At 36.5% G+C, this 26641-nt stretch overlaps 1 protein-coding gene across 5 annotated transcripts in view; it reads left to right on the top strand.

Moving 5' to 3' along the window:
* Positions 1-21582, top strand: part of Stag1 (STAG1 cohesin complex component) — a 372311-nt gene extending 350729 nt beyond the window's left edge. For all 5 annotated transcript variants that reach the window (XM_077795277.1, XM_077795281.1, XM_077795278.1 and 2 more), the window contains 7 exons: positions 965-1093; positions 10553-10758; positions 14736-14910; positions 16578-16688; positions 17164-17278; positions 19423-19503; positions 19590-21582. In XM_077795277.1, the coding sequence (XP_077651403.1) occupies positions 965-1093; positions 10553-10758; positions 14736-14910; positions 16578-16688; positions 17164-17278; positions 19423-19503; positions 19590-19613 (841 nt within the window). In that variant the 3' untranslated portion in view covers positions 19614-21582. The remainder of the gene's footprint in view (positions 1-964; positions 1094-10552; positions 10759-14735; positions 14911-16577; positions 16689-17163; positions 17279-19422; positions 19504-19589) is intronic.
* Positions 21583-26641: the final 5059 nt, after the last annotated feature.

Here is a 26641-nt window from a genome sequence, read left to right as displayed (position 1 = left end):
ATAGAATCTAGTTTATTGGAATTTAACAAAAATAACTGTTTTGACCCATTTTTAAAGCAATAAATTACAGATTTTTCAAATTATAAGAACTATAGCTATTAATCTAATTTAGAGATTGTTAAGTAGGAGGTTTTTTGTTTGTTTGTTTGTTTTTTTGTGGTTGTAGATGGACAGAATGTCTTCATTTTATTTATTTTTATGTGGTACTGAGCTATAGCCCCAACCCAAGTAGGAGGGCATTTTAATTTTATTTTTGTTTTATTTATTTATTTATTTGCAAGTATAAATTATTTATTGCTAGTTAGGATCAGAAAACCCAGACAGTGTTGGTGAGATGGGCAGGATCTTCAGGGGTCTATCCTGGCTCCTCCTTTGTGGAGGAGCAAAGAACCTGCAGATAACACACCCAGTGGAAGGCAAGAGCCAAGGGGCATTCTGAAGAAGAAGGGCATTTTTAATTTGGAAAAAAAAAATTATCATGTTGGGATGTAGCTCAGTGGTTGAGCACTTGCCTGATATATGTAAGGCACTAGGTTCAATCTCCACCTCAAAAAAGAAAAAATTTATATGAACTGCACATTTTCTTTATCTTATAAAATGGAAAGTTCATTAACTTTCTTATCTGGTCTATCAGTGAGAAAATTTGGAAAACAAGTTTAAAAGAGACTATGCAGTACTGATTTGGTCAATCTCATTTCACAACTATGAAAACTGAATACAGAAAACCTCAAGCCTGAATTCACACAGCTGATTGATACTCTAAAGTTGAATACAAAAGCAAAATACATTATGAAAATTCGCATTGTTTTGCCATTTGAATTTATCAGATATTACTTCTTCAGTGATGATTTCACTCCCTTCCCAAATGTTTTTGTAATTTTAGCACATTAAGAGAACTACATGAACTATCTAGAACTATAAGATACTAAGGGTATTTTTGTGTTTTATTTTGTTTTAACTTCAGGGATGGCATAGAGTTTGCCTTTAAATACCAAAATCAGAAAGGACAAGAATATCCACCTCCTAATCTGGCTTTTCTTGAAGTACTAAGTGAATTTTCTTCTAAACTTCTTCGACAGGACAAAAAGACTGTGTAAGTTGCACATTCCAAAGGAAGTGTTTTTTTATAATGACACCATTGAAATTTCAAATGTTTCTTTCTTAAAAAGTGTTTAATGAGATAGACAAAATAACTGCTGATTTAAGGAACTTTGTTTTCTTTCAAGCTTTCATATTGTTATTCTCTTACTACTCACTTTTAGTAACTTAGAATGTATAAGATGAAATTAAACAGGTATTGAATCTTGCAATTCAAAGATATATGAACACTGAGCCATTGTATAACCTTTTCTTTAACATTAATTTTATTGTAGTTTCTATTTTTTTTATAATTGATAGAAGTCTAAAAAAATATGTAGCTTTTAAAAGAAATTTTCAAATTTTTTTCATTTTTTTTTAGTTATATATGACAGTAGAATGTATTTTGACATATCAAACATACATGGAGTATAACTTTCCATTTTTGTGATTGTACATGATGTAGAGTTAGACTGTTTGTGTATTCATATATGAACATAGAAAAGTTATGTCTGATTCATTGTACTGTCTTTCCCATTCCCATCCTCATTCCCTTCCCTACTCCTCCCTGCCGGCCCCCAACCCACTTGTTGTGAGTCAGTATCCACATGTCAGAGAGAACATTCGGCCGTTGGTTTTGAGGGATTGGCTTATTTCACCTAGCATGATAGTCTCCACTTCCATCCATTTACTGGCAAATGCCATAATTTCATTCTTCTTTATCTCTAAGAAATATTCCATTGTGTAAATATGCCACATTTTCCTTATCCATTCATCTGTTGAAGGGCACCTAGGTTGGTACCATGACTTAGCTATTGTGAATTGAGCTTCTATAAACATTGATGTGATGACATCACTATAGTATGCTGATTTTAAGTCCTTTGGGTATATGCCAAGGAGTGGGATAGCTGGATCTAATGGTGGTTCCATTCCACGTTTTCTGAGGACTCCATACTGCTTTCCAGAAGGGTTGCACCAGTCCTACCAGCAATGTATGAGTGTACCTTTTTCCCACATCCTCACCAGCCTTTATTATTACTTATATTCTTGTTAATTGCCATTCTGACTGGAGTGAGATGAAATCTCAGTGTAGTTTTAATTTGCATTTATCTAATTGCTGGTGATGTTGAACATTTTTTCATATATTTATTGACCAGTCATAATTATTATTTTGTGAAGTGTCTGTTCATTCATTTTAATAGTTCCAAGCAGAGGTTTTTTATGTATTAGATCATGCAAACAGTGACAATTAGATAACTTCTTTTTCACCTTGTGTGCTCTTTCTTTTTCTTGCATGATTGCTCTGGCTAGGACTCCCGTACTGTGTTTAATACAAGTGATGAAAATAGGCATTCTAGTCTTTTGTTCCAGATCTAAGAGAGAACATGGAGCTAATGATATAAATCAGTGGTAGAGTACTTATGTAGCATATGCAGGGTCCTGGGTTCAATCCCCAGCGCTACCAATAAAAAGAAAGCCTTCAATTTTTCACCATTCAGAACCATATTAGCTGTAGGTTTGTCATATATTATTTTTATTATATTTTGAGGTAATTTCCTCTGTAACCTAATTTATTTAGAATTATTATCATAAAAGGATATTGAATTTGATCAAATGCCTTGATCATATGGTTTTTGTCCTTCTCTGTTGATGTTTGTATTATATTACACTGAGCTACATCCCCAGTCCTTTTTGAGACAGGATCTCACTAAGTTGCCCAGGTTGGCCTTGAACTTGAGATCCTCCTGCCTCAACCTCTGAGTCCCTGGGAGTACAGGCATGTACCATTGCACTTGGCCCCATTTCTTTTCTTACCTTTATGATCATATTATGTTGCTACCATTTCAAAATAGCTTGTTACAGTCAATACATGTTTCTTGTAAGCCGTATGTTAACCACAAAGCAAAAATCTATAGTAGATAAACAAATCATGAGCAAGAAACCAAAACACTATTATAGTAAATCATTTAACCCCAAAGACTTTGAGACAGTGAGAAAGAAAAGAACTATTATAAAACTAGAAAACAAGATATAAAGTGGCCATAGTAAGGCTTAACATATCAATAATTACCTTGAATATAAACTGACTGAATTCTCTAACAGACATAGAATGACTGAATGGATTAAAAAATGCAGCTATACACTACTGACTAGAAACTCACTTCACTAAAGATGTGTATAGACTGAAAACTTTGAAAAAAAAATAATATTTTCCATGAAATCTTTCCCAAAAGAAAGCAGGAATAGCTGAGCATGGTGGTGCACACCTATAATCCCAGCAGCTTGGGAGGCAAGAGAATTACAAGTTTAAAGCCAGCCTCAGCTGAAGTGAGGCACTAAGCAACTCAGGGAGACCCCTGGGTTGAATTCCTAGTAACCAAAAAAGGCAAAAGAAACAGAACTATGGATGTAACTCAAGTGATTCAGTGCTTGCCTATCATGAGCAAGGCCCTCATTAGAACTCCAGCACTGCAAAAAATAAAAAGTGATATTATTTTTAAAACTATTATTTAAAACTCTACCCTTGTATTCCATTTCTTCAACATTTAGAATGTCTTATGTCTTATTTTTTATCTTTCTGTATTGCCTCTCTTAACATAATGATGTGTTTATTATTTTTAATTGATTTGTCTTTTAGTTTTTATATTGAAGTTATGAATGGTTTATATAATGTTTACAGTATTACAGCATTCTAATTTTGTATAGTTACTCTTACCTGTGAGTTTTATACCTTCCAGGATTTTCTTCTTATTAATATCTCTTTTCTTTCAGATTCAGTAACTAGTGGAGATTTAATCTCTCAGCTTTTATTTGTTCAGGAATGTCTTTTATCTCTTTTATGTTCCTAAGGGATACTATTGTTGGGTACAGATGCAGTTTTTTACCTTTTAGTCCTGTGACAATAACTTGTTCCTCTTTCCTGGCCTTTATAGTTATTTCTGAGAAGTCAGCTGTCAGGAGAATTGGGACACCCTTTTATGTTTTTTTTCCCCCCTCTTCTTGCTGCTTTGAGAATCTTCTCCTTATCTTTCACCTTTAAGAACTTGATTATAATATATCTTGGGGTAAACTTGGTTGGGTTAAATATAACTGGGAACCTCTGTCCTTCCTATTCTTGTGTATTTGTATTCTTTTCTAGGTTTGGAAGTTTTCTGTTATTATTTCTTGAAGTAAGTTTTGTACCCCCTTTGACATTTCAAGTCATTAAATCCCAGTATCCCAAATATTTGCTCTTCTAATACTATCCCAAGCTCATGTATGCTTCCTTCATTCCTCATTTTTTGTTGTTTTCTCCTCCACTTATTTTTAAGTAACCCATTTTTAAGCTCTTCTTTCTTGTTTGATCTGTTCTGCTATTGATGACTTCTATCGTGTTTTTAATTTCACTTAGTGTCAGCTCAAGGCTTTCTATTTGATTTTAATTGCTTTCATCTGTTTCTCTCTCAGAATATTGAATTATTTTTCTGTATTCTTAAAGCTCAGTTTCCTTGAAACAGTTGTTTTAAATTATCCATCCAAGAGTTCACCCAAACAGATAACTATATGGTCAGTTCATGTTGCTTTATTTTCACCATAAGATATGGTCACAGTTTCATGAAAGTTCTTGATGCTGATTGGTATGCAGTGTCATCTTTAAAAGTACAGGCATTTATTCCAGTCTGTAGTCTTGCTTCTACCACCACCACCACCCCCAAGAAATTCTCAATTTACAGCTTATTTTGTCTGAGTCTATAGTCACTTCTGCTGTTTTAGCCCTAGACAGGAAGCATCCTTTGGTCAGGTTTGATAGGAGTCTGCTCTTGGTGTATTGTTGCTGTTTTAGCAATAATTACCATAGAGAGACCAGCCCCAGGCTTCTGTGACACATGTAAGACCACCAGTGCCACAATGCTGTGTCATACCCTGAATCTCAAAGCCACAGGAAGCTCCACAGTCTTTTGGATTTCTGTTTTCATTCATCTGAAAGTATCTTTTTATTTTACTTATTTTTTTAACCTATTGGTTATTCAGTTATTCGGGAGTATTTTAATTATCACACATTTGTGACCTTTTCATTTTTATTGATTTTTTTTTGTACTGGGGAGTGAGCCCAGAGGTAATTTTACCACTGAGCTACATCATCCTTAGCCCCATTCTTTGGTGGTGAGGGTTGGGGGTGGGGGGCGGTGCAGGGTGTGACTAAGTTTCTTAGGGCCTCAGAAATTTGTGAATTTCTAAATTTCCCTTCTGTTATTGATTTCTAATTTCATTCTGTTGTCACAGATCATGTATGTATAATTTTAATCCTTTTGAATTTATTGAGACTTGATTTTATGGAACATATGATCTAACCTGGAAAATGTTTCATGTATACTTGAGAAGATCATATTTTTCTGGTTTTGGGGTAGAATTTTGTTCTGTAGGTGTCTGTGGGTGGCTTATAGTTTTGATTGTGGTGTTTTAAGTCTTCAATTTCCTTGTTAATATTTTCCTAGTTCTATGTTTTGTTGTTGTTTGTTTGTACTTGAGATTGAACTCAAAAGTGCTTTACCACTTAACCACATCCCCACTCACTAAGTTGTTGAAATTGGTTTCAAACTTGGAATCCTCTTGTCTCAGCCTCCTGAATCGCTGGGATTACAGGTGTGTACCATTTGCACCCATATGAAAAGTAGGATATTGAAGTCTATTATTGAATTGACTCCTCATCTCTTCCGTTCTGTCAGTTTTTCCTTCATGTATTTTGGGGCTCTGTTAGGTATATAGAGATTTTTAATTGTTATATATCTTTCTGATCAATTGATTGATATTTTAAAGTGTCCTATTCCATGTTTAGTAATTTTTATCTTGCCTCTATTTTGTCTGATATTAGTATTACCCCTCCAGCTCTATTTTTGTTTCTATTTACATAATATGTCTTTTTTTCCATCATTTTACTTTCTTTTTGTCCTTAAATCTAAAGTGTGTTTCATACAGACAATATAAGATTGGGTTACGCCTTTTTTTTTAATCCATCTGATAATTTATGGTATATTTTTTGTTTCCTATATATCTTCCGGGATTTTTGTTCTTTCTCCTTTACTGCCTTTTTATATTGAGGATGTTTACTTGTGTGACATGATCTTTGTGTTTTTCAGTTTATTAGTGACTTTCTGAGGCATATTATTAAAATTTACTTAAGGCTGGGTGCTGGGTGCCGTGGTACACACCTATAATCCTAGCTTCTGGGGGGCCCGGTGGGAGGGGGGATAATGCAGGAGGAGCACAAGTTCTAAGCCAGCCTCAGCAAAAGCGAGGTGCTAAGCAACTCAGTGAAACCTTGTCTCTAAATAAAATACATAATAGGGCTGGTAATGTGGCTCAGTGGTCAAGTGCCCCTGAGTTCAATCCCTGGTCCCTTAAAAAAAATTACTTCAGATTTACTGTATCTTAATTCTGAAGGAATATAGAAACTTACACATAACCCCATTTCCTTCTCTTTTTGTGTGTGTGCTATTGTTATAATTATTAGTTGATATAATCTTACGTCTTTTTAAGAAGATGAGAAAAGAAAGTAAAAATATATTTGCAGGTTGTTACATTAACCCATTTACCATTTTTGATTCTTTTAATTTCTTCCTGTGGGATTTTAATGGCCATCTACTGTCATTCCCTACTGTAATGTAACTTTTCTCCCACCTACTTTTTTTGTGCTTATTATCAAATATATTACATTTCTGTTTTTGGCCCCAATAATACAGTAATACTATATATACTATATTATATTTACAGATCAGTAAAGAAAGGAAGTAAATGTGCATTGTATTGTCTTTTATCACTACCTTCATAAGTACCTTTACTCATTTTCTTTGTTTTTTCATATACATTCAAATTATCCTCTGGTATCATTGCTTTCAGCTTGAAAAACTTCCTTTAATATTTCTTCTTACTAAGGCAAGTTTGCTAGCAGAAAAAATCTCTCAGCTTTTGTTCATTTGGGACTTACTTTATTTTAAATTTTGCTTGACATAGATCCTTGTTGAGGGCTGGGGATGTAACTCAGGGATAGAACACTTGCCTAACACGCATGAGCTCCTGGGTTCCATCCCTGGCACTAAAAAAAAAAAAAAAAAAAAAATGTGTTTGATAAGTTTTTCACTTTCAGCAATTTGTTATCCCACTGCCTTCTGGCCTCCATTGTGCCTAATGAGAAGTCATCACTTAGTTTTATTGGATTTTCTTCATAAGTAGTGAGTTACTTTTCTCTTACTGCTTCAAGATTTCCTCTTGATTTTTAACTTTCAGAAAGCATTTTTCCTATGATAATTCTTGGTTTGGATTTCTTTGCATTAATCCTGTTTCAGTCTATTGTGCTTTGTAGATTTTTAAAGTAATATTTTTTCTTAGACTTGGGAAATGTTTAGCCATTATTTTTTATTTCTTTATTACATTGGGAGTGCATTTCATGGTATCTCACATTTCTCTCAGGCTCTAGTTCATTTTCCTTTATTCTTTTTTCTTTCTCCTTTAGATTGCTTAATCTCTTAATATATCCTCAAGTTGGGTTGGGTTGGGTTGGTTTGGTTTGGTTTGGTTTGGTTTGGGGCAGGGTTGTCTGTTCATATCTACTCTTGAGCCCCTGTAATTTATTTTCATTTTCATTTTTGCGCTTTTCAACTTCAGAATTTCCAAAGGGCAGCTGGAGGTGTGGTTCAAAAATAGAGTTCTTGCTTAGCATGCACAAAGCCCTTGGTTCTATCCCCTGTACCAAAAAGGAAAGGAATTTCCATTTGGCTCTGTCATTATCTTTTCTTTTTATACATATTCTCTATTTGATCATCATACTTTTAATTCTTTAGATGTGTTTCTTTTTTTATCTCTTTGAATGTATTTGCAATAATTACTTTGAAATCATTGTGGGCTATGGACCTAGTGCTTGCTTTCCCCCATCCTTTCTGTACATCACATTTTCCTGTTGTTAAAGCATATCATGGGCTAAGGATATAGCTCAGTTGGTAGAGTGCTTGCCTTGCATGCACAAGGCCCTGGGTTCCATCCCCAGCACCACAAATTTTATATATATTTTTCCCCCTGAAAACTGGACATTTTAGAAAATACATTGCAATTACATTATGAAGTAATTATTTACTTCTGACATTGATTGCCTACCTTCCTAGTGGCTTATTTTTTGTTGTTGTTGTTTGTTTGTTTTTTGCTTGGTCATTTGTTTAGTTACTTGGATGAACAAATTTTGTAATATCTGTTTCCTCTGTAATGTGCAGCCTCTGATGTACCTGTTCAGATCCTTTTTCCTTTGTTTTTAACATTTGACCTAGCTACCCAACAGTCACCCCTGGATCAGGTTGTATTTTAGCTCCCTGAGCCAGTTAGAATTTTACCCTTTATGGATAGATGTATGTGTGGCTTGAAGGCTACTGTCATAACTCAGGTTGGTTACATTTTTACTCCTTGTTTTAAGCCAGGGACTAGCAGCTTTGAAGATCCCTCTCTCTCTGATGGCTCCTGAGAGTGGCAGCCAAATTATGTACAGTTTTCAGAGGACCAGGAGAGCACATGATTTTATTTTTAAGCCTTGTTTCCTAGAAGTTGCCCCTAGGTCAGAATAGCTCATTGTTCATCTGTGTTTTCAGAGGCTATGTTTAAGCCCCTTTTGCTGCAATAATTGAATATTGATAGATCTGTGTGTGGCTTGGAGAATGCTTTCAAGTCCGTCCCATTCCCTACCCTATTTGCCCTTATGTTGGTGCAGCTTAGCATATGTACATAACTTTGCCAGTACCAGGATTTTTATTTTTTTTAACCTTTTCCAAATCTGTTTAATGAATAAACTCACAAAATTTGAAGCCTCTAAACAGTACCTTCTTACTTCAAGCACAGCATTTATATAAGCAGAACAATAACAAAAAGTTATCCTTCTTTCATGTAAGAATAAATGTATATAATGCCTAATTATTCCAGCATCCTGTTAGTAGCCACCAAGAATTGGTAGTGAAGCATTTTCCCATTCTGAGATGGGAGGGAGGGGGAAAAAAGCATGCCAGAACACTATAAGCACAGTGGAGGACCTGGTAGGCTAAACTCAAATGAATCAATTAGAACTCTTAAAATGAAGAATCATTTTGTTTGGTGGATGGGGTGAAGAGTTGAAGCTGCTCCTTTTCTAAAAATAATAAGAATATATATAACATGATGTTTTGATATATGTATATGTTGGGAAATGATTATTACAGTCAAGCTAATTAACATCCAACTGTCATCCAAGAAATCACTGTCATCCCAGAAGAGCTCTTCTTGGCTCTCTTTTCCTGGTTCTCTTCTGGAGTCTTAGCTGTCATTTGTTGCTAATAATATCAAAGACCTACTGGCACCATCTTGCCTTTCATCAAGATCTCATTGTTTACAACAAGGCCCTTACTAAAGGAATTTTCTAAATAATGTCAGCCCTGACTAGACAGCTACAGAGATTCTTCCTTATAGTCTGCCCATCCCCTGGGCAGAAATTTTAACAATCCACTGAAAGGAGGAAGGAAGGATGGGGTAGGGTGGAAATAGCTTCTCCCAGAATAGTTACTATCAGAAGCTTTTCTCTTAAAGCAGGGGGAGGCTGGGTAACCATTGGTTCTCAGCTTGCCCCTTCAGTTAGAGTTGAGATATTTAGGGCCCTAGTACTCTCAGCCTGCTTGTGCTTGGAGTTCCTACTCCACAAGTTGAGGCCAGGAGCGTCACTCATTCCAGCTGCTACTCAGAATAAAGCTGCAACACAGGACCAGAAGGTGTTGCAAAAGGCAAGTAGTATGTTCCTCCCTTGCAGGGTAGCCCTAGGCTGAAAGCTAGAAAGGGGGAGCTCTGCTCTTCTTAGCCACCTGCCTGGAGTAGAGTTTCTACAACTTAGAACTGTAGTGGCAGAGAGGGAACAAGAGAAGAAAACAAATTGTGGTTCAGATGCTTATAAACTCTTGTTGTTCTTACCAAGACTTTATAATAGGTTTTCTTGAATAATTTTTTTCTTTATTTGCTGTATGTCCTATGGATGATTTGTAAAAACTTTTTTGTTTTTTATAATTTTTACCTGTTAAAAGTTGTTTTCCTAGGGAGAGTGCATTCTGATTTCCTCACTCCACCATTCCAAAAATTCTGCCCTGATCTGAACACCTTAAATAGAAAACTCACTATCTTTTTGAGGTAACTTCTAATTTTTTTTTTTTTTGACCATTGGTGTTTAAAAGAAGAAACATAGAAAAGACAAACATGCACATATACATACATGTACCCTTCCTGATTTAAATACACCCTTCTCTGATTCAAAAGCATTCTAGAAATATGTGAAGTAAAACCTTAATTCTCAGTCCTCTTCTTCCACAGGTGACCACCGCTAATGTCTGTCCTTAGGGTTCTTTAGAGCCTTCAGAAAAAGAACCTCAGATTAAAAAATTAAATAAGTGATACAGTAACTGCTCACATGGAAATCATTGCTACATTTCATTTGTGTTTCTAGTCATTCATACCTAGAGAAATTCCTTACTGAGCAGATGATGGAAAGGAGAGAAGATGTATGGCTTCCACTCATCTCCTATAGAAATTCGTTAGTCACTGGAGGTGAAGATGATAGGATGTCTGTGAACAGTGGAAGTAGCAGCAGTAAAACCTCCTCAGTAAGGAATAAGAAAGGACGACCCCCACTTCACAAAAAACGAGTAGAAGGTAAGTCTGAATTTTCATATGAGACGAATGATTTGCCTGGCTTAGATAAATAGGAAGTAATCTGTTGAAGTAAGGTAGTGTTAGGAACATGATGTCCTTGTATATTTGATACTCACTGAGTGATACAGGTAAAAAGGTTAGAATAGACAAAGGGGGACAGAAAAAGGTCAAGGAACTTGAAAAAGCATCTTGAAAAAGCATGGAGTATGGGCTGGGGTTGTGGCTCAGTGGTAAAGCACATGCCTGGCATATGTGAGGCGCGGGGTTCAATCCTCAGCACCACATAAAAATAAATAAATAAATAAAAGGTATTGTGTCCATCTACAACTTAAAAAAAAAATTTAAACATGGAGTAGAGAGGAAGATACACACAGAGGAAAAGGGGAAACATTTATGAAAGTATAAGACTGATCCCTAAAATATATGCCTTTAATACATTAAAATTTTATATACAAAGGTCAATGGCAGGACTGGGGTTGTAGCTCAGTAGCAGAACATTTGCCTCGCATGTGTAAAGCACTCAGCATCACATAAAAATATGTCCATCTACCACTAAAATATTTTTAAAAAATCAGTCCTGTTGTATCAAAATTCATTTTAATAATGGAGGGCTACTGGTAATTTGAGGGTAGACCTCTGCAACAAATTGAATATGCCAGAATAGTGTTCCAGTTCTGTCGTTGGTTGGTTAATTTATTTTTGTAGCATAAGACATTGATGGTTAAATTTTATAACCCTCTTGCACTGTGGGGAACAGGGAGTTGAACTGTCATAAAAATCTGATGAATGGTAGGTATTCCCATATATATCCAAAAAGAATGAAAATTGCTGTATTAAAACAAAACATTTCTCTTAAAACTTCCTGAAAGATGCCTCAAAGTGAACATGCTTATTGTCTCAAATGATCTTCCCCTTCTCGATGCTTCTTTAAAAATAATTAATATATTAATAAATTGTCTCTAAACCAAGAGAGAAGGACAGTGTTTTAAGTCCTGTTTTCCTTTATGCAGCTTGCTATTTGACTCCCATTACCTCGCTTCTGCAGCCTAAAAAGTGATTTACCAAAGGTTTTTCTAAAATCCATAACTAAATTTGAATTTAAATCTAATGTGTCTTTTATTCTTAGGGAGAATGTATTGACTATTAATGAAGAACACAAACTCTAAAATCAGAGTTCCATATTTCAAACATGACTTTCTCATTTAGCAGCTGTGTTAAATTTGGGAGGATATTACTTAAGCTCTCTAAACTTCAATAATGAAAGATGGTCAGAATACCTATCCTGTCAGATACTATGAATTTATAATGAGATACTCCAAATCGAGAATGTAGTACACACAGTACTGAGCATAATGCTTGGCCTATAGGTAGCATTCAATAAATGTTGGCTGCATTATCAGAATGTTATCATGATCGTGTAAGTAATGCCTCTTATCAGTGCATTAGGTAGCATCTTTATTTCAAAGAGAATAAAAGAATTAATGTTAAAATTTAGTAGTCTTAACAAAGTTTCAGATTTCTTTTTAAGTTTTAGCTTTGCGAATTAGTCTTTTTAAAAAGTCCAAAGAATAAAAATATAAAATTCTATCTTTGGATTGTAGGATACTGGAATTTTCTCTACAGAATGACCCCAGTCATTTCCCTTTGAAAATACTTCTACAGCAGTCTTATCAGGCTGCCCATATTGATATATGGGGTTTTTTTCCTTATTCACAGATTTTCTTAGATATAATATTCATAGTAGCTAACATTCACCAAATCTTTGCTATATGTTTTATGTGCATTATATCATATAATTGTTTATAGCTTTTTAAAATATTTTTATTAGCTATTGATGGACCTTTATTTATTTATTGGTTATATGTGGTGCTGAGAATCGAATCCATTGCCTCACACATGCTAGGCAAGCGCTCTACCACTGAGCCACAACTTCAGCCCCATAATGTTTATAAATGTTTTATAAATCAGCTGAGTTTAAAACTTGTCCAGATTTTACACAGAAGAAACTAAGGCTGAAAGAATTTAAATAATAAGTAATCTACAAAATGGAATAGTTAGTATTATTACCTTTAAGACTATGGGAAGAATGTATAGACCAAATAACCTAATTTGCTAATTATTCAATTGAAAAAAATTTTTGCTGTGTGAATTTGAAACGTACAGAATGACTAAAATAGTTTGCATGCCTAGAGCTTTCAGGCAGCAGTTTCATCTGTTTGAGATCAAGATAAGAATGCATTACAGAGGAATCTTTAAAGGATTACAAGTGAATTCTTCCTGAAGTTATTGAATAAGTCTTTATCAAGCACCTTCCTAAGAAGTGAGCTAAGTGCTACAGATTAAGGATTAAGAATTAATAAAACAGCTCTTGGTGCAGATGGGGAGACAGAAAAGAGAAACAGGCAGTTTGAGTTCATCATGATCAGTGCTTTGATGAGCTAAACACAGCAGGCTCTGGCAATATGCAGGGAGTAACCAAATTTTTAATGAATCAGGAAAGATTTTCTGGAAAAGATGACATGAAATAGAGAACTGACATTTATATTTTAATAAACTAAATGATATCAATTTTTTGACCATTACTTGTACTGTGGCAGAGAATAATAATTTTGAGTTATATGTTGAATGAAAAGCAGTATGAATAAAACATGATTAAACACATTTTTGTTGATTGATTCAATAGTGAATTTCAGGTCAGTAAAATGGCCTTAACCAGACAATGAGTGGATATTTTCAAGGGCAGAAAAGCCAATCCAGAATGTTCACATGTCTGAGAAAATACCAAATATCTGAGAAACACTGAGAGAGATGAAATGCTTGGTGGCAGATGAGGAACCTAACACATACACATCTCTCAGACTTATTAGGGAGAGAAAAAACAAAGTGATTAATATTATACTTTGTGACTTTGTGATTATAATTCTTCCAAATATTTTTTTTTTCTTTTAAGTACTAGGAGTGAACCCAGGACACTTCCACTGAGCTATACCTCTGGCCCTTTTTTATTTTTATTTCTTTATTTTGAGACAGGATCTAGCCAAGCTAGTTGCCCAGTCCTGAATTTGCCATCCTTCTACCTCAGCTTTCCAAGTAGCTGGGACTACTGACATGTGCCACTGTGCACAGCTTTTTAGAACTCATTTTTTAAAGTCTTCTCACATTAAAATAATGTAAACTTTTTATAGGTAGAACCATTATGATTAGTGCCTTATTTTAGTTTATTAATGTCTTGGTTTAGTTATGCAAATAATGACTTAGATCTTTGTAAACCATCTTCAGAAGCAGGAAAAAATAGTTCCTGGCCCCTTTGAAGAAACTCAAATCTAATTACAGAGAGAGCATGTGCATATGACTGATGACCTGCTAATGTATAATTGAGTCCTAAGTAAGCAAAAATTATTATATTCCCTCTAGAAGTTAAATGAGAATGGTTAAATGGGGGCTGGGTGGTGGGATGATCACGAGAAGGCTTCCTTAGAGGGCTCGGAAGCATAAAATAGCCTCTTCCTGTGTCCACATATATATTCTGGCAAAACAAGTTATTTTGGGTAATACGTCCATTTGTGTACAACTTGCTGATTTCCCTTTAAAGGACAGCCAGTCTTTAAGTGCTGCTACCTAGGTCCCCTGTGAGGCTCAGGAAATACATCCTTTGTTGCTTGAGGAGAGAATAGCTAGAGAGGGCCCTGACTGACCCCACTCCTAACTACTAACCCCTTATAAGGCGAATGAATCCTCAGAGATTAACTTGAGAGACATGATAATGTGGTAATAGCTAATATGTGATGATTACATATATTACTCATTTAATCCTTACAACTCTGAAGCTAGTTAAACTTTAGAAGATCAGTAACTTAATGCAAAGACAAGCGAGACTTGGAACTGGGATTCAGACTAGGGTCTTCAAGTTTCTTGTAACTTCCACCAGATATCACTCCCATCTGTGACATTCTGGTATGCTAACTGAAATTTTACAGATGAAAGTCTGGATAACACATGGCTCAACAGGACTGACACCATGATTCAGACTCCTGGCCCCCTACCAGCCCCACAGCTCACTTCCACCGTGTTGCGAGAGAATAGCCGGCCCATGGGAGAACAGATTCAAGAACCTGAGACTGAGCATGGTTCTGAACCAGACTTTTTACACAAGTAAGTACTGAGAACTCATTTTCTTGCCATAAAACTTTAAAACTGTTAAAGTAAGAAAAATTTTATCACATTGCTGATCAGATCTTTCAAAAATGAAGTTACAAATAAAGAAGATATATAGGACTGGGGATGGAGCTCAGTGGTACATTGCTTGACCAGCATTCCCTGGGTTCCATCTCCAGTACTGACCCAAAATTCAAGATTTATGAAAAGGCTATAAGCAGTGTTATGGATATCTCTTCCTCAATATTTAAAGACCTTTACTGATAATAGTGGAACAAGTTTTATATCATGTTATTTAAGTAGCCTCAGTTTTCTTAACTTTCAAGATATAATGATAGTTTCATCTCCTATCAACATCACAGGAATATGTAAGAATAAACTAGAAGTATTCTGCTGAAGACAACTTGGGAAGGGAAGCTAGAAACCTTAAATACCAGTTAATATTATTACTAAATTGTATTCTTGTTATGTCTGTACCAGAAAAGTACTATCTCTTTGTGGAGTTCCTGTATATAGACAATGAAATATCTTTTATTCTTTTTTTTTTCTTAATATTTATTTTTTAGTAGTAGTTGGACACAATACCTTTATTTTATTTATGTGGTGCTGAGGATCGAACCCAGGGTCTCTCCCATGCTAGGCGAGCGTGCTACCACTGAGCCATAACCCCAGTCCCTCTTTTATTCTTTAATAAAAACTTTTCTTCTTAAAGTAAGTTCACAAGCCTTTAGATGCATCATATCTCACTAAATGCTAATTTCAGTTGGAATTCACATATTCATTGGCCAGGTCTGTTTTTTTTAGTGACTTCCAAGAAGATAACACTGGTTACTTCCTTGACAAAATAGCCTGTGAAAGCCTCTGCTAGTCTGTCCAATGTCTAAGCAAACAGACTTTTTCATACACTACATTTTTATCATCCATTTAATTAATATTTTTGTCTTGGTTACATTTATATTTTAAACTGTTCATGGATTAAGAATTTTTTAAGATCTTATTGGATAAGTGCTGAGACTAGTTGCCCTCTGAGAACCAACATCATGACTTTTACCCACAGTGGCAATCAGATTGTTTTCTGGTACACAGGGCTCTGAAAAATTATAGAGAAGGCAAGGGTGATGCTATGAGTTTTGCCATAAAAATCTACTAGTTGTTTTTATTTTTCTTTTTTTCTACCTAGTCTTGAGACTAGATCCTCATTTGTATTTATCTGAATATAGTGAGTTATGCTATAAATAACTGGATAAGAGACAACTAACAGTAGATTGAAATGGAAAAGATTAGAAATGTAGTAGGTTACTAAATTTAGTAAGTTACAAAATCTGAAAGGATAGTATCATTTCTGTTCCTTAGAGGCTTGCTGTCCAATAAGGCACACCTGTGAATGGTGCGGTAGCCTGAAACAGGTCTGAGAAGTATTCTTTAGCAGGGATTTGGAGAACAAGGGCGACAGTTTAAAGCATGACCAACTAGCCCCAACCTGCTTCTCTTGGAGACCTCTGAGTGATCTTTTTGGGCAACTTACTGCCCTTTTCACAAAGGCACTGAAATAAATCCAACTGATTCCTCCTATGGGGATTAAGTCAGCCAACCAGGGCTTTCTTAGCATGAGGCTGGTTAGCTAAATCTGCCGACACAAAATGAATAATAGTACCCTTTCTTAGTCCTCAGATGCAGATCTCTTGGTTAGGCCAGCCGAAGTTAGAAGACTTAAATCGGAAGGACAGAACAGGAATGAACTACATGAAAGTGAGAACTGGAGTAAGACATGCTGTGTAAGTGTTACAGTGATTATCTTGAGATCATAACAATTATGTGATGCTAGTCATTCTGGGTGTCTCTAATGTTTAGTCTTAGGAGTTAAAGTTATAATTCTAGATATGCTGTGCAGCACAGAATAGGAATAGAGGGCTCCTAAGCTTCAGGCATTTAAATGCTAGCACTTACCAGCTACATGGACTTGGGCGAGCTCTAAAACACCTGTGCCTCAGGTTCCTCATATGTAAAGTTTGGGGGAAATTGACACAGTTTAATAAATGTTCCATTATTTTTGCATTTACTTATCATGATTTGAAGAGAAATCTGAGTGAATCAAAGGAGTGTGATCCTTAATTATCTTGAAGTTCAGAATCATAATTTATGTACTCTGTCAGAAATAATTAGGAGGTGTGCTTTTCATTGGTTAGAAGAGCCAAAAATCCAAATTTGATGAGTCTAAACAGCTTTCTGACTCTATTTTTTCTTCATCAGTCGGGGTCTGATGGAGGAAGATGCTGAGCCCATCTTTGAAGATGTGATGATGTCATCCCGGAGCCAGTTAGAAGATATGAATGAAGAATTTGAAGACACCATGGTTATTGATCTAGTAAGGAAATTTCTGTTAAACTATAGGAGAGCATTGGGGTAAGAAAATGCTCTGTTCTCTGAATGCTGTGAGGTGAGGAGTGGTAACATTGACCAACAGTGGATGAACTTATGTGTTTTTTAAGCCTGCTTTGAAAGCCATCATATTTTGAATTCTGGGAGTAACAGGGTCTGATTCCTCCCCCAACCCCTTTTCTTGAGAAAGAACTCATCCCAGATCTTTCAACATAGTATATCTGGCATCTTGTACTTTAAATTGGAGTCTGACAATATATACTATACTCCAACATAACAACCAAATGCAGTATATATATCAAACAGTTTTGTATATTATTTATACAAGAAAATTTGAGTATGGACTAGATACAGGTGATACTAAGAAATCATTTTTCAGGAATAGTAATGCATGGTGTTAATGTTTTTAAAAAGTTTCCATTAGTTAAAAATACCATTGAATATAGATAAAATGACATGGGAAAGAAAAAACAGGAGACTCAATGAAACAAGATTGACCAAATGTTTGACAATTGTAGCTAAGTGATCAGTACCTGGAAATTCATCATACTGCTTTCCCAGTATATCAGTTGGATGGGACTGCCATAGCAAATACCACAGACTGACTGGCTTAAACAGCCAGGAATCCAAGATGAAAGTATCAGCAGAGTTGATTGCATTTTATGTTCTTTTTCCTTACGTTATAGATAGCTGCCTTCTCCCTTTGTTTTCATGTGGTCTTTTCTTATAAGGAAACTGGTTACATTTAATTAAGGCTTACTCATATGACCTTATACTTCTTTTTTTTTTTTTTTTTTTTTTTTAATCCTTCTTGGCCTTACAGGGATTGAACCCAAGGCCTCATACATGCAGGGCAAGCACTTCACACTAAGCTATATCCCTAGCCCTTTTTATTTTTGAGATAAGGTCTTGCTAAGTTATGTACACTGGCCTTGAAATTGTGATCTTCGGTGCTGGGGTAGTGGCTCAGCAGTAGGATGCTCGCCTCGCGCGTGCGAGACCCTGGGTTCAATCCTCAGCACCACATAAAAATAAATAAGTGAAATAAAGGTATTGTGTCCAACTACAATAAAAAAAATATTTTTAAAAATATTGTGATCTGCCTGCCCCAGATATAATCGCATTCTAAGGTTCTAGGAATTGTAAATTGCCAGGGGAGGAGGCATAATTCAGTCTATAACATTCTGCTTTGTGTGCTTTGAGGATTCCATAATGAAAAGTTTTTATAAGAAATGTCATTCGAATCTGTAACCTTCCTGTCCTCAGTCCCAGTAGCTTTCAAACTATCTACTTTGGAGAATTCACTGAAATTCATCACCTAGTATTTAATCATTTTTATAATGATTCTGTGACTTAAAAGGGAAGATATGTTTTGTGGGCCCAAAATTAATATCTACATGCTCACTTTTTAAAAATCTGTTGCATAAAACAGCCAATTTCTCATTCTCCTTTAAAAATCAACCCTTGGGGGCTGGGGATGTGGCTCAAGCGGTAGCACGCTCGCCTGGCATGCGTGCGGCCCGGGTTCGATTCTCAGCACCACATACAAACAAAGATGTTGTGTCTGCCGAAAACTAAAAAATAAATATTTAAAAAAAAAAATCAACCCTTGGCCAGGCACAGTGTCATACACCTGTAATCTCAGCGGCTTGGGAGGCGGAGGCAGAAGGATTGAGATTTCAAAGCCAGCCTCAGCAATTTAACAAGGCGCTAAGCAACTCAATGAGACCCTGTCTCTAATAAAATACAAAATAGGGGACTATTTTGTATTTTATTAATGACTCAGTGTCAAGTGCTACTGAGTTTAATCCCCAGTACTCAAGAAAAGAAAACAACCATTGTTGGGCACCGTGGTGCACACCTGTAATTCCAGCAACTTAGACTGAGGCAGGAGGATCTGTAGTTCAAACCCAGTCTAAACAGCTTAGCAAGACTCTGCCCCTAATAAAATATAAAAGGGCTAGGATGTGGCTTGGCGGTTAAGCACCTTGTGTTCAATTCCCAGTACCAAAATAATAATAATAATTGACCCTTAATGTTTCTGTGTAGTTATACCATCAGAAATGTTACCTGATTTTTACATTACATTGTCTTAATGATCTCAAGAAAAATATTAATTTCTCTTTTTAGCCCCCGTCAAGAAATCGAAGAGAGCGAGCTGAGCTGAGGCCAGACTTCTTTGACTCTGCAGCTATCATAGAAGATGATTCAGTAAATATTAAATTAGTACTTTTTATTTATGGTTTCTTAGGTCATGTAGATACATGAAATTAATAATTGTGTTTCTCATTTTCTAGGGATTTGGGATGCCTATGTTCTGAAGTCTGAAGAAAATACAAATCTGGAACTCTATTATTTAGAGCTAGAGGCCTATATACTGTGATAGCTTGTATGGGGAAAAAAACACTTTTGATGTGATCTGATTTGTTTTTTAATCAAATGATTAAGGTCAATCCCTTTTTGCAGTGACAGAGAAGAGGAGCATGTAAACTACCCAAGGAAATGGTGAATGTCACCTCAGAAAGACTGACCCCAAAAAAATCATTTGTGTCCTAATATTGGACGTAGTACAGATTGTGTGTTTTTCTGGAGGGAGGAAGAAATTTTAAATTTTTAAAACAGCTGTCAAGAAACACTGTTATACACCTGTTTTATGAAAACTCAGCATTGAGTAAAAAAAAAAAAAAATATTTTTAACTTTATTTTCCTGTTGTACAATTTAAAAACCGTTTTAACATTTTGCCTTTTTATGTTTTAAAAGCTAACCATTTTTATTAAATCTATGAGTAAGCAGCTCATCCTAATCGCCGAAGAGTGTTTTTGGAGCTCACTGGATTTGGTTGACCTTGTAGAACACAGAAACATGAAGGAACAGAGCATTGACAAGCTAAGATGGAATTCTGACACCGTGCATCTCTGCCAAAAACCACACACCCTCTGTGGATATGGATATGAATTCCCAGATTTTATATACTCTTGAATAAAAAGGTTTATTTTTATTTATAAGTGGGCATAAAATAAATGTCCATGCAGCCATTTTTCCAACAGATGCTGTACTCAGTTCATTTTATATAGAATAGGGAGATTCGAATACAGTGCATTTTCTATTGGTATTTGTTCTGTGCATTTTTAGCAACTTCTACCAGCAAATAAAGTATTCTCAGTAAAACAAAAATGGTTCAAGTTATCAGTTTGCTGTTTTTAACCACTTATTTCATGCCCTGCCAAATTCAAGTTACACAGACTTCCATTTTTTTAATGAAGAATCATGAAGAATCCTTTGCCATTCAAAAGTAATTTTAAGTGTAACATAACTGTGTTTACTTCCCATGCACTTACTATCCTTATGCGCTAATTTTGTGAATTAAGTTTGCCAATTATAGAAGTATGTGCTGCATAGAAGTCTGTGCTTAGAGGGTGAAGTTCCTAAGATTACCTTGAAATACAGCTACATTTCAGTGTTAAATGTGCGTATTGAGAATAATTCTTTTTGGGGAAAAATGTATGACTCTTCAGGACAGTCTTCAATTGTTTAAAATTATAATCTGATTAGACTATTATGACTTGCTGCTGCTGTTTTTTTAAAAAGCCCACTTAGTCTCTTCCTTCTGGTTTTTAATATAAGCCTCAGTATTTCCAAACCAATCCATCCACAGCTGTTTCTGGGCTGGTTTTTAAAGTAGCTGCAAGAGAATCATGAGGCTTTCCCTTTTTACCAAAAATTAACAGCATTTTTAAAAATTCTGTGCACCTCTAATTATATTTTGTGTGGGAAAGCAAAACAGATAATTTTATTCATCCTTTTAAGCAAACAGATTTTTTCTCAACATTTGTACAGTTATTTTAAAAAAAAAAAAAAAAACTTGGTCACCAAAAAATGTTTTATCTGCTAATTCAGCAATTCCTGGGCTCCAGTTAAGGGAGCTAGGGCCTTTCTCCTAGAAATGTGGGCTTCACTGGAAGTAAAGGAGCAGGAATGACTGGCCTATCCAGCCAGCCCTGCCTGTGATTCTGGTCAAGGAGCAAACCAGGAGGGGTCCTGACATATGCACAGACTGATCCTTTGCTTGTAGTCTCTTGTGGAAGACAGATGCTTAAACTTACAGACTACCATGCAACAACAAAAAAGTCTTAATATCTACTCCAATGGGTTTCCAGTTGAGTTTGAAGTCAATCAAATTTTTGTATTTTCAGTGTCTCCTTGATTGGTTTTGCTAGTAATTCTGTAAATTGTACATTTGCAATATGAGGTTTTTTTCCTTTTGTACAATTTGAAACTGATGCTTCACCTTTCCTTTAATAAACTATTCAAAATCAGGTTTGTGGTAGTCATCCTACTGTTCCTACTAGGTAAAGCTTTAAGGAGATTTGTTTCCTCTGTGCTCAAGAGAATTTGCTCTTTCAGGCAATTTGTTTAATGATGATGAGGTTATCCATATTAGGTGTTTTCCCTGGAGAGAGTGAGGAGGCCAAGTCCTCTGTAGTTTGAGGCATGAAAATGAATATGCACTGTCACCTGGGTTCTTGCCCTGCCTGAGCTCACTTATGTTTGCTCCTAGCAGTGGCCCTTTGAAGACCACCTAAATTCTACATGGCTGCAAAAAATGGCTTCTCTCAAGAAATCACAGCCTACATATTTCATAGCCTGGGATGTCCTTTGGGCTGAGCTCATTAAACAGCCTAAGATGCCTATGCAGTAAAGACGAGGACTTGGGAAATAAGCAGGTGAGTTCTCCAGGAAGCCAAGGAGGAAAGGTGAGGAGGATGGGTGTGACTTTCCTTTAGGAAATCTGAGCCTTAGCATGATGGTGACACCCCAGCTCTCGCCTTCACTCACTATCTGTGTGGCCCAAAAGGAACTGGTTTATGTAACTCATGGCAGGGGCAGGGGCAGGGGCAGGTCCAGCAAGATCCTAGCAGTGCCTCTTACCTCTATGACAGCTCATCATACTATCCATTCTCAGTCTAAAGGCAAAATACATGACAGTCCTCTACTCAGTAAGCCCAAGTTGTCTGGTTAAAAAAATTCTTTTTTCTTTTTGCCTTTAATGTGAGAGCATCTGTTGGGAAAGTCACTCCTATACAAAAGCCAATGAGAATACTAACCTACTACCATGCTTAGGGCATTCTTCAGTCCACTTTAAAGAGGCTTCCAAGATCCTGGAGCTTCATGTTTCTTTGGCCAGTTGAATTTCTGAATAGGACAGTCCTAGTCCGGCCCAGGGAATTTCCTGGCTGGTTCCTTTACATCTTCCATCAACATGCCCTTCTTGGCATCCAAATTCCACAACCTGGTAAAACACTTCTTGTACGTACCTCAAAAAAAAAAGCTTAGCCAGACTTGGTGGTGCATACCTGCAATCCCAGCTACCTGGGAGACTGAGGCAGGTGGATCATTGTTTCAAGGTCAGTGTGTACAACTAAGGAAGACCCTGTCTCAAAAAAAAAAAAAAGACGTAGCTCCATGATAAAGTACTCGCCTAGCATGCTTGAACCCTGGGTTCAATTCCCAGTACTGCAAAAATATAATGAAAGTTGAGTGTGATGGTACTTGCTTGTAATCCCAGCTACTTGAGAGGCTGGAGAAGAAGGACTTCAAGATCACAGCCAGCCTGAGCAACTTAGCCCCGTCTCAAAAAAGGGCTGAGGAACTAGCTGGGTAGTAAAGCACCCCTGGGTTCAATCACTGCTACCAAAAAAAAAAAAAAAAAAAAGAGTTTATATGTACTACTATATGGATGGACCACAGCACACAGAACCATAGCCGTCATGACCAAAGCAGGGTCTGAATCCCAAATTGCAGACTCTCAGGAATTGGATTTGCCAAGCAGTTTTAAGCTGCTGGGCCACAATCATTCAGGTTGGTTAGCCATCCAACTTCAATGATTGCTTCTTACAAGGTCTCTAAAATTCTAGTCCACCACCATCCTTTCCCCAGTGGCTCATGGTCTTTCAGATGATTGTGTAGTAGGTGCCAAAGAGAAGTTTATAAAGAACCTCAAATATGCTCTCTGCCAACCTGCAGTTCACTGCCTAGTTAGAAATAAAGACAATAACAGAAATACACAATCAGGTATTTTTAAATACAATCCTGCTATAAGAGGAATCAGCTTTTGAGCTCAAGAGTTCAGGTAATACGAACAGAGAAGTTAGGCCCTTGAACATTAAGCAAACTAGAGTTCTTCATAGCAAGTACTGCAAGGTGGAAGTCACCGGACTGTGGGCTCAGAAATCAAGGCAAGAAAGGGAGGGGCAGACTAGAACCTTTAATGTGGGCTGACAACTTTGGAGAGCAGTGGCGGAGCCGGAGCAGAGAAAGGCAACAAAATGTGGACATGCAGTTAGTATGGTAGCCAAGAACAGAGTTCCAGCTTACAGAGATCCATAAAGACGACTGGAGAGGGTTGGGGTTGTAGCTAAGAAGGTGCGAGGCGCTGGGTTCGATCCTCAGCACCACATAAAATAAATAAAGGAATTGTGTCCAACTACAACTAAAATAAATTTTTAAAAAGACCACTGGAGGGACTTCTGTGAAAGTAATCCCAGCCCAACTAGAAAGGATGGAGGAATGTGGAAAATGGTCTAACAAATACCCCTTGAGCCGGAGATGTACTCAGTGATGGAGCACTTGCCTAGCACGCACCAGGCTCTATGGGTCCAACACCCAGCACCATAAAAACAAACTTTTAAGGACTACTTGGAATGGGGGCAGAGCTCTTTCTATTAGCTTTCAATTAGTGTGGCAAAATATCTGATAAAATCAATTTAAAAGGAGGAAAGTTTCATTTTGGCTCACAGTTTCAGAGGTTTCATCCCATAACTGCTTGTCCTTGTTGCTCTGGGCCTGTGATGGTACAATAAGTCGTGGAGGGTCTGTGTAGCTTCCTGTTCACCTCATGGCAGCCAGGAAGCAAAAAGGAAAGGGCTGGGATCTCAATACTCCCTTCAAGGGCATGTCCCCCATGACCTAACTTCCTCCCCCTAGGCTCTATCACCCCCCAGTAGTGCCACAGGATGGTGAGTAAGCCTTTACACATGGGCCTTTGAGGGACACTTATCCAAACCATAGCACTATTAGAAATAAGGTAAGTGGAGGACACATCGCCACATGTTAAGTTGACTGGGAAATAATGAGTCAATATCCGAGTAGGAATTACAGAACAACAGACCAGCTGGAGCCACAGACCTCAAACAAGGGAAGGTCTCCTACAGTGGGAGAACTCTGGGCTGTCACCACAGGAAAGGCTCACCATGGGACATCATAGATCATCACTTCTGAATGACCCTTAAACAAAATCTCCAATTTTGGTAATAATGACCCTTGATGCTTTATAAACTCAGTAAAATAAAGTCAACAAAGAATTGGGAAATAGTTTCTAAATAGTCTACACAGTACTCAAAACTCATATTGATAAACATGACCACTAATACAAATGACTTAACCATGTGCCTTCAGTTCAAAGACAAAAGAGAATTAGAAAAAGTCTTGAACTTTATTATTGACATAGTTGTAATGATTCTGAAGCTTGCTGGCTACAAAGCACTGAGCAAATGAGCTAAATATATTTAAGACAACAGGAATCCAAGATTAGAATTAAAAGTTTCATTATGAACTCATTGATTTTAAAATATAAATATTCACATATACATACACCTCCTCACACATATACACACTTATTTATATAAATATTTCCCCGCTCCTGCAGGATATGGTAGCACACACTTATAATCCCAGCAGCTCAGGAGGCTGAGGCAGGAGGATCATGAGTTTAAAGCCAGCCTCTGCAACTTAGCAAAACCCTGTCTCTAAATTTAAAAAAAAAAAAAAATGCAGGGGGGTGGGGCTGGGGATATGGCTCAGTGGTTAGGTTCAATCTCTAGTACCTAAAAATAAACATATATTTAATATATATAAGAAGCTAGCTAACTCTGCCTTCTTATGACACTGAAGTATCAGTGTGAATACCTGGTGCCAATTTTAGCCTCTAAATGTTATACCTACTAAAAGAAACCAGGTGCTGGAGAAATTTCTGAGGTTGGGCAAGGAAGATGTAGGATGAGCCTGGAACATTATCCTGTGTCACAAAATAAGGAAATGCTAAAAAGAAAAAAGTTACTAGGACATGAGGGGACCAGCTTATAAAGGAGCTTTCAGTAGCCAAATCAAAAAATTTTGAGCACAGAAATGAGTACCCCCATCAGGAGCTGGGTTTGTAGTCCAGTTGTAGTGCATTTGCCTAGCATGTGTAAGGCACTGGGTTTGATTTTCAGCATTGCATATGAATAAAAAAAATAAAGGTCCATCAACAACTAAAAAAAATTTTTTTTTAATTCAGCAATGAATCCACTGAAAGAGAAATTAGGAAAACTATTCACAATAGCCTCAAAAAAAATTACATCGTGGAATCAATCTAACAAAAGAGGTGAAAAATGTTTACAATGAAAACTACAGAACACTAAAAAAAGAAATTGAAGAAAACCTCAGAAAATGGAAAGATCTCCCATGCTCCTGGATAGGCAGAATTATTATTGTCAAAATGGCCATACTACTAAAAGTTTTATACATATTTAATGCAATTCCTATTAAAATTCTTAGTAAAATCCCAATGACATTCTTCATAGAAGTAGAAAAAAGAATCATGAAATTTATTTGGAAAAATAAGAGGGGCTGGGGATGTGGCTCAAGCGGTAGTGCGCTCGCCTGGCATGCGTGCGGCCCTGGTTCGATCCTCAGCACCACATACCAACAAAGATGTTGTGTCCGCCGAGAACTAAAAAATAAATATTGAAAATTCTGTCTCTCTCCCCTCTCTCACTCACTCTCTCTTTAAAAAAAAAAAAAAAAGAAAAAGAAAAATAAGAAACCCAGAATAGCTAAAGCAATCTTTGGCAAGAAAAGTGAAGCAGGAGGCATCACAGTACCAGACCTTATACTATACTACAGAGCTACAGTAACAAAACAGCATGGTATTGCACCAAAATAGAGTTGTAGACCAATGATACAGAATAGAAAACAGAGACAAACCCACATAAATATAGTTATCTCACACTAGACAAGGTGCCAAAAACATTCACTGGAGAAAACATAGCCTATTCAACAAAGGGTGCTGGCAAAACTGGAAATCCATATGGAGCAAAATGAAATTAAACCTGTATCTGTCACCCTGCACAAAAATCAACTCAAAGTAGAACAGAGACCCTGTGCCTAATAGAAAAAAAGAATGCACCACATTAGCCTAGGATCTGACTTCCTTAACAAGATTCCTAAAATGCAAGAATTAAAATCAAGAATCAATAAATGGGATGGATTCCAATTAAAAAGCTTCTTCTCAGCAAAGGAAACAATAAC

The sequence above is a fragment of the Urocitellus parryii genome, chromosome 2 (genome assembly GCF_045843805.1).
Source record: "Urocitellus parryii isolate mUroPar1 chromosome 2, mUroPar1.hap1, whole genome shotgun sequence".
Classification (NCBI taxonomy): Eukaryota; Metazoa; Chordata; class Mammalia; order Rodentia; family Sciuridae; genus Urocitellus; species Urocitellus parryii.
Note: the sequence above shows the minus strand (reverse complement) of the source record. Positions and strands in the feature narration are given on the sequence as shown.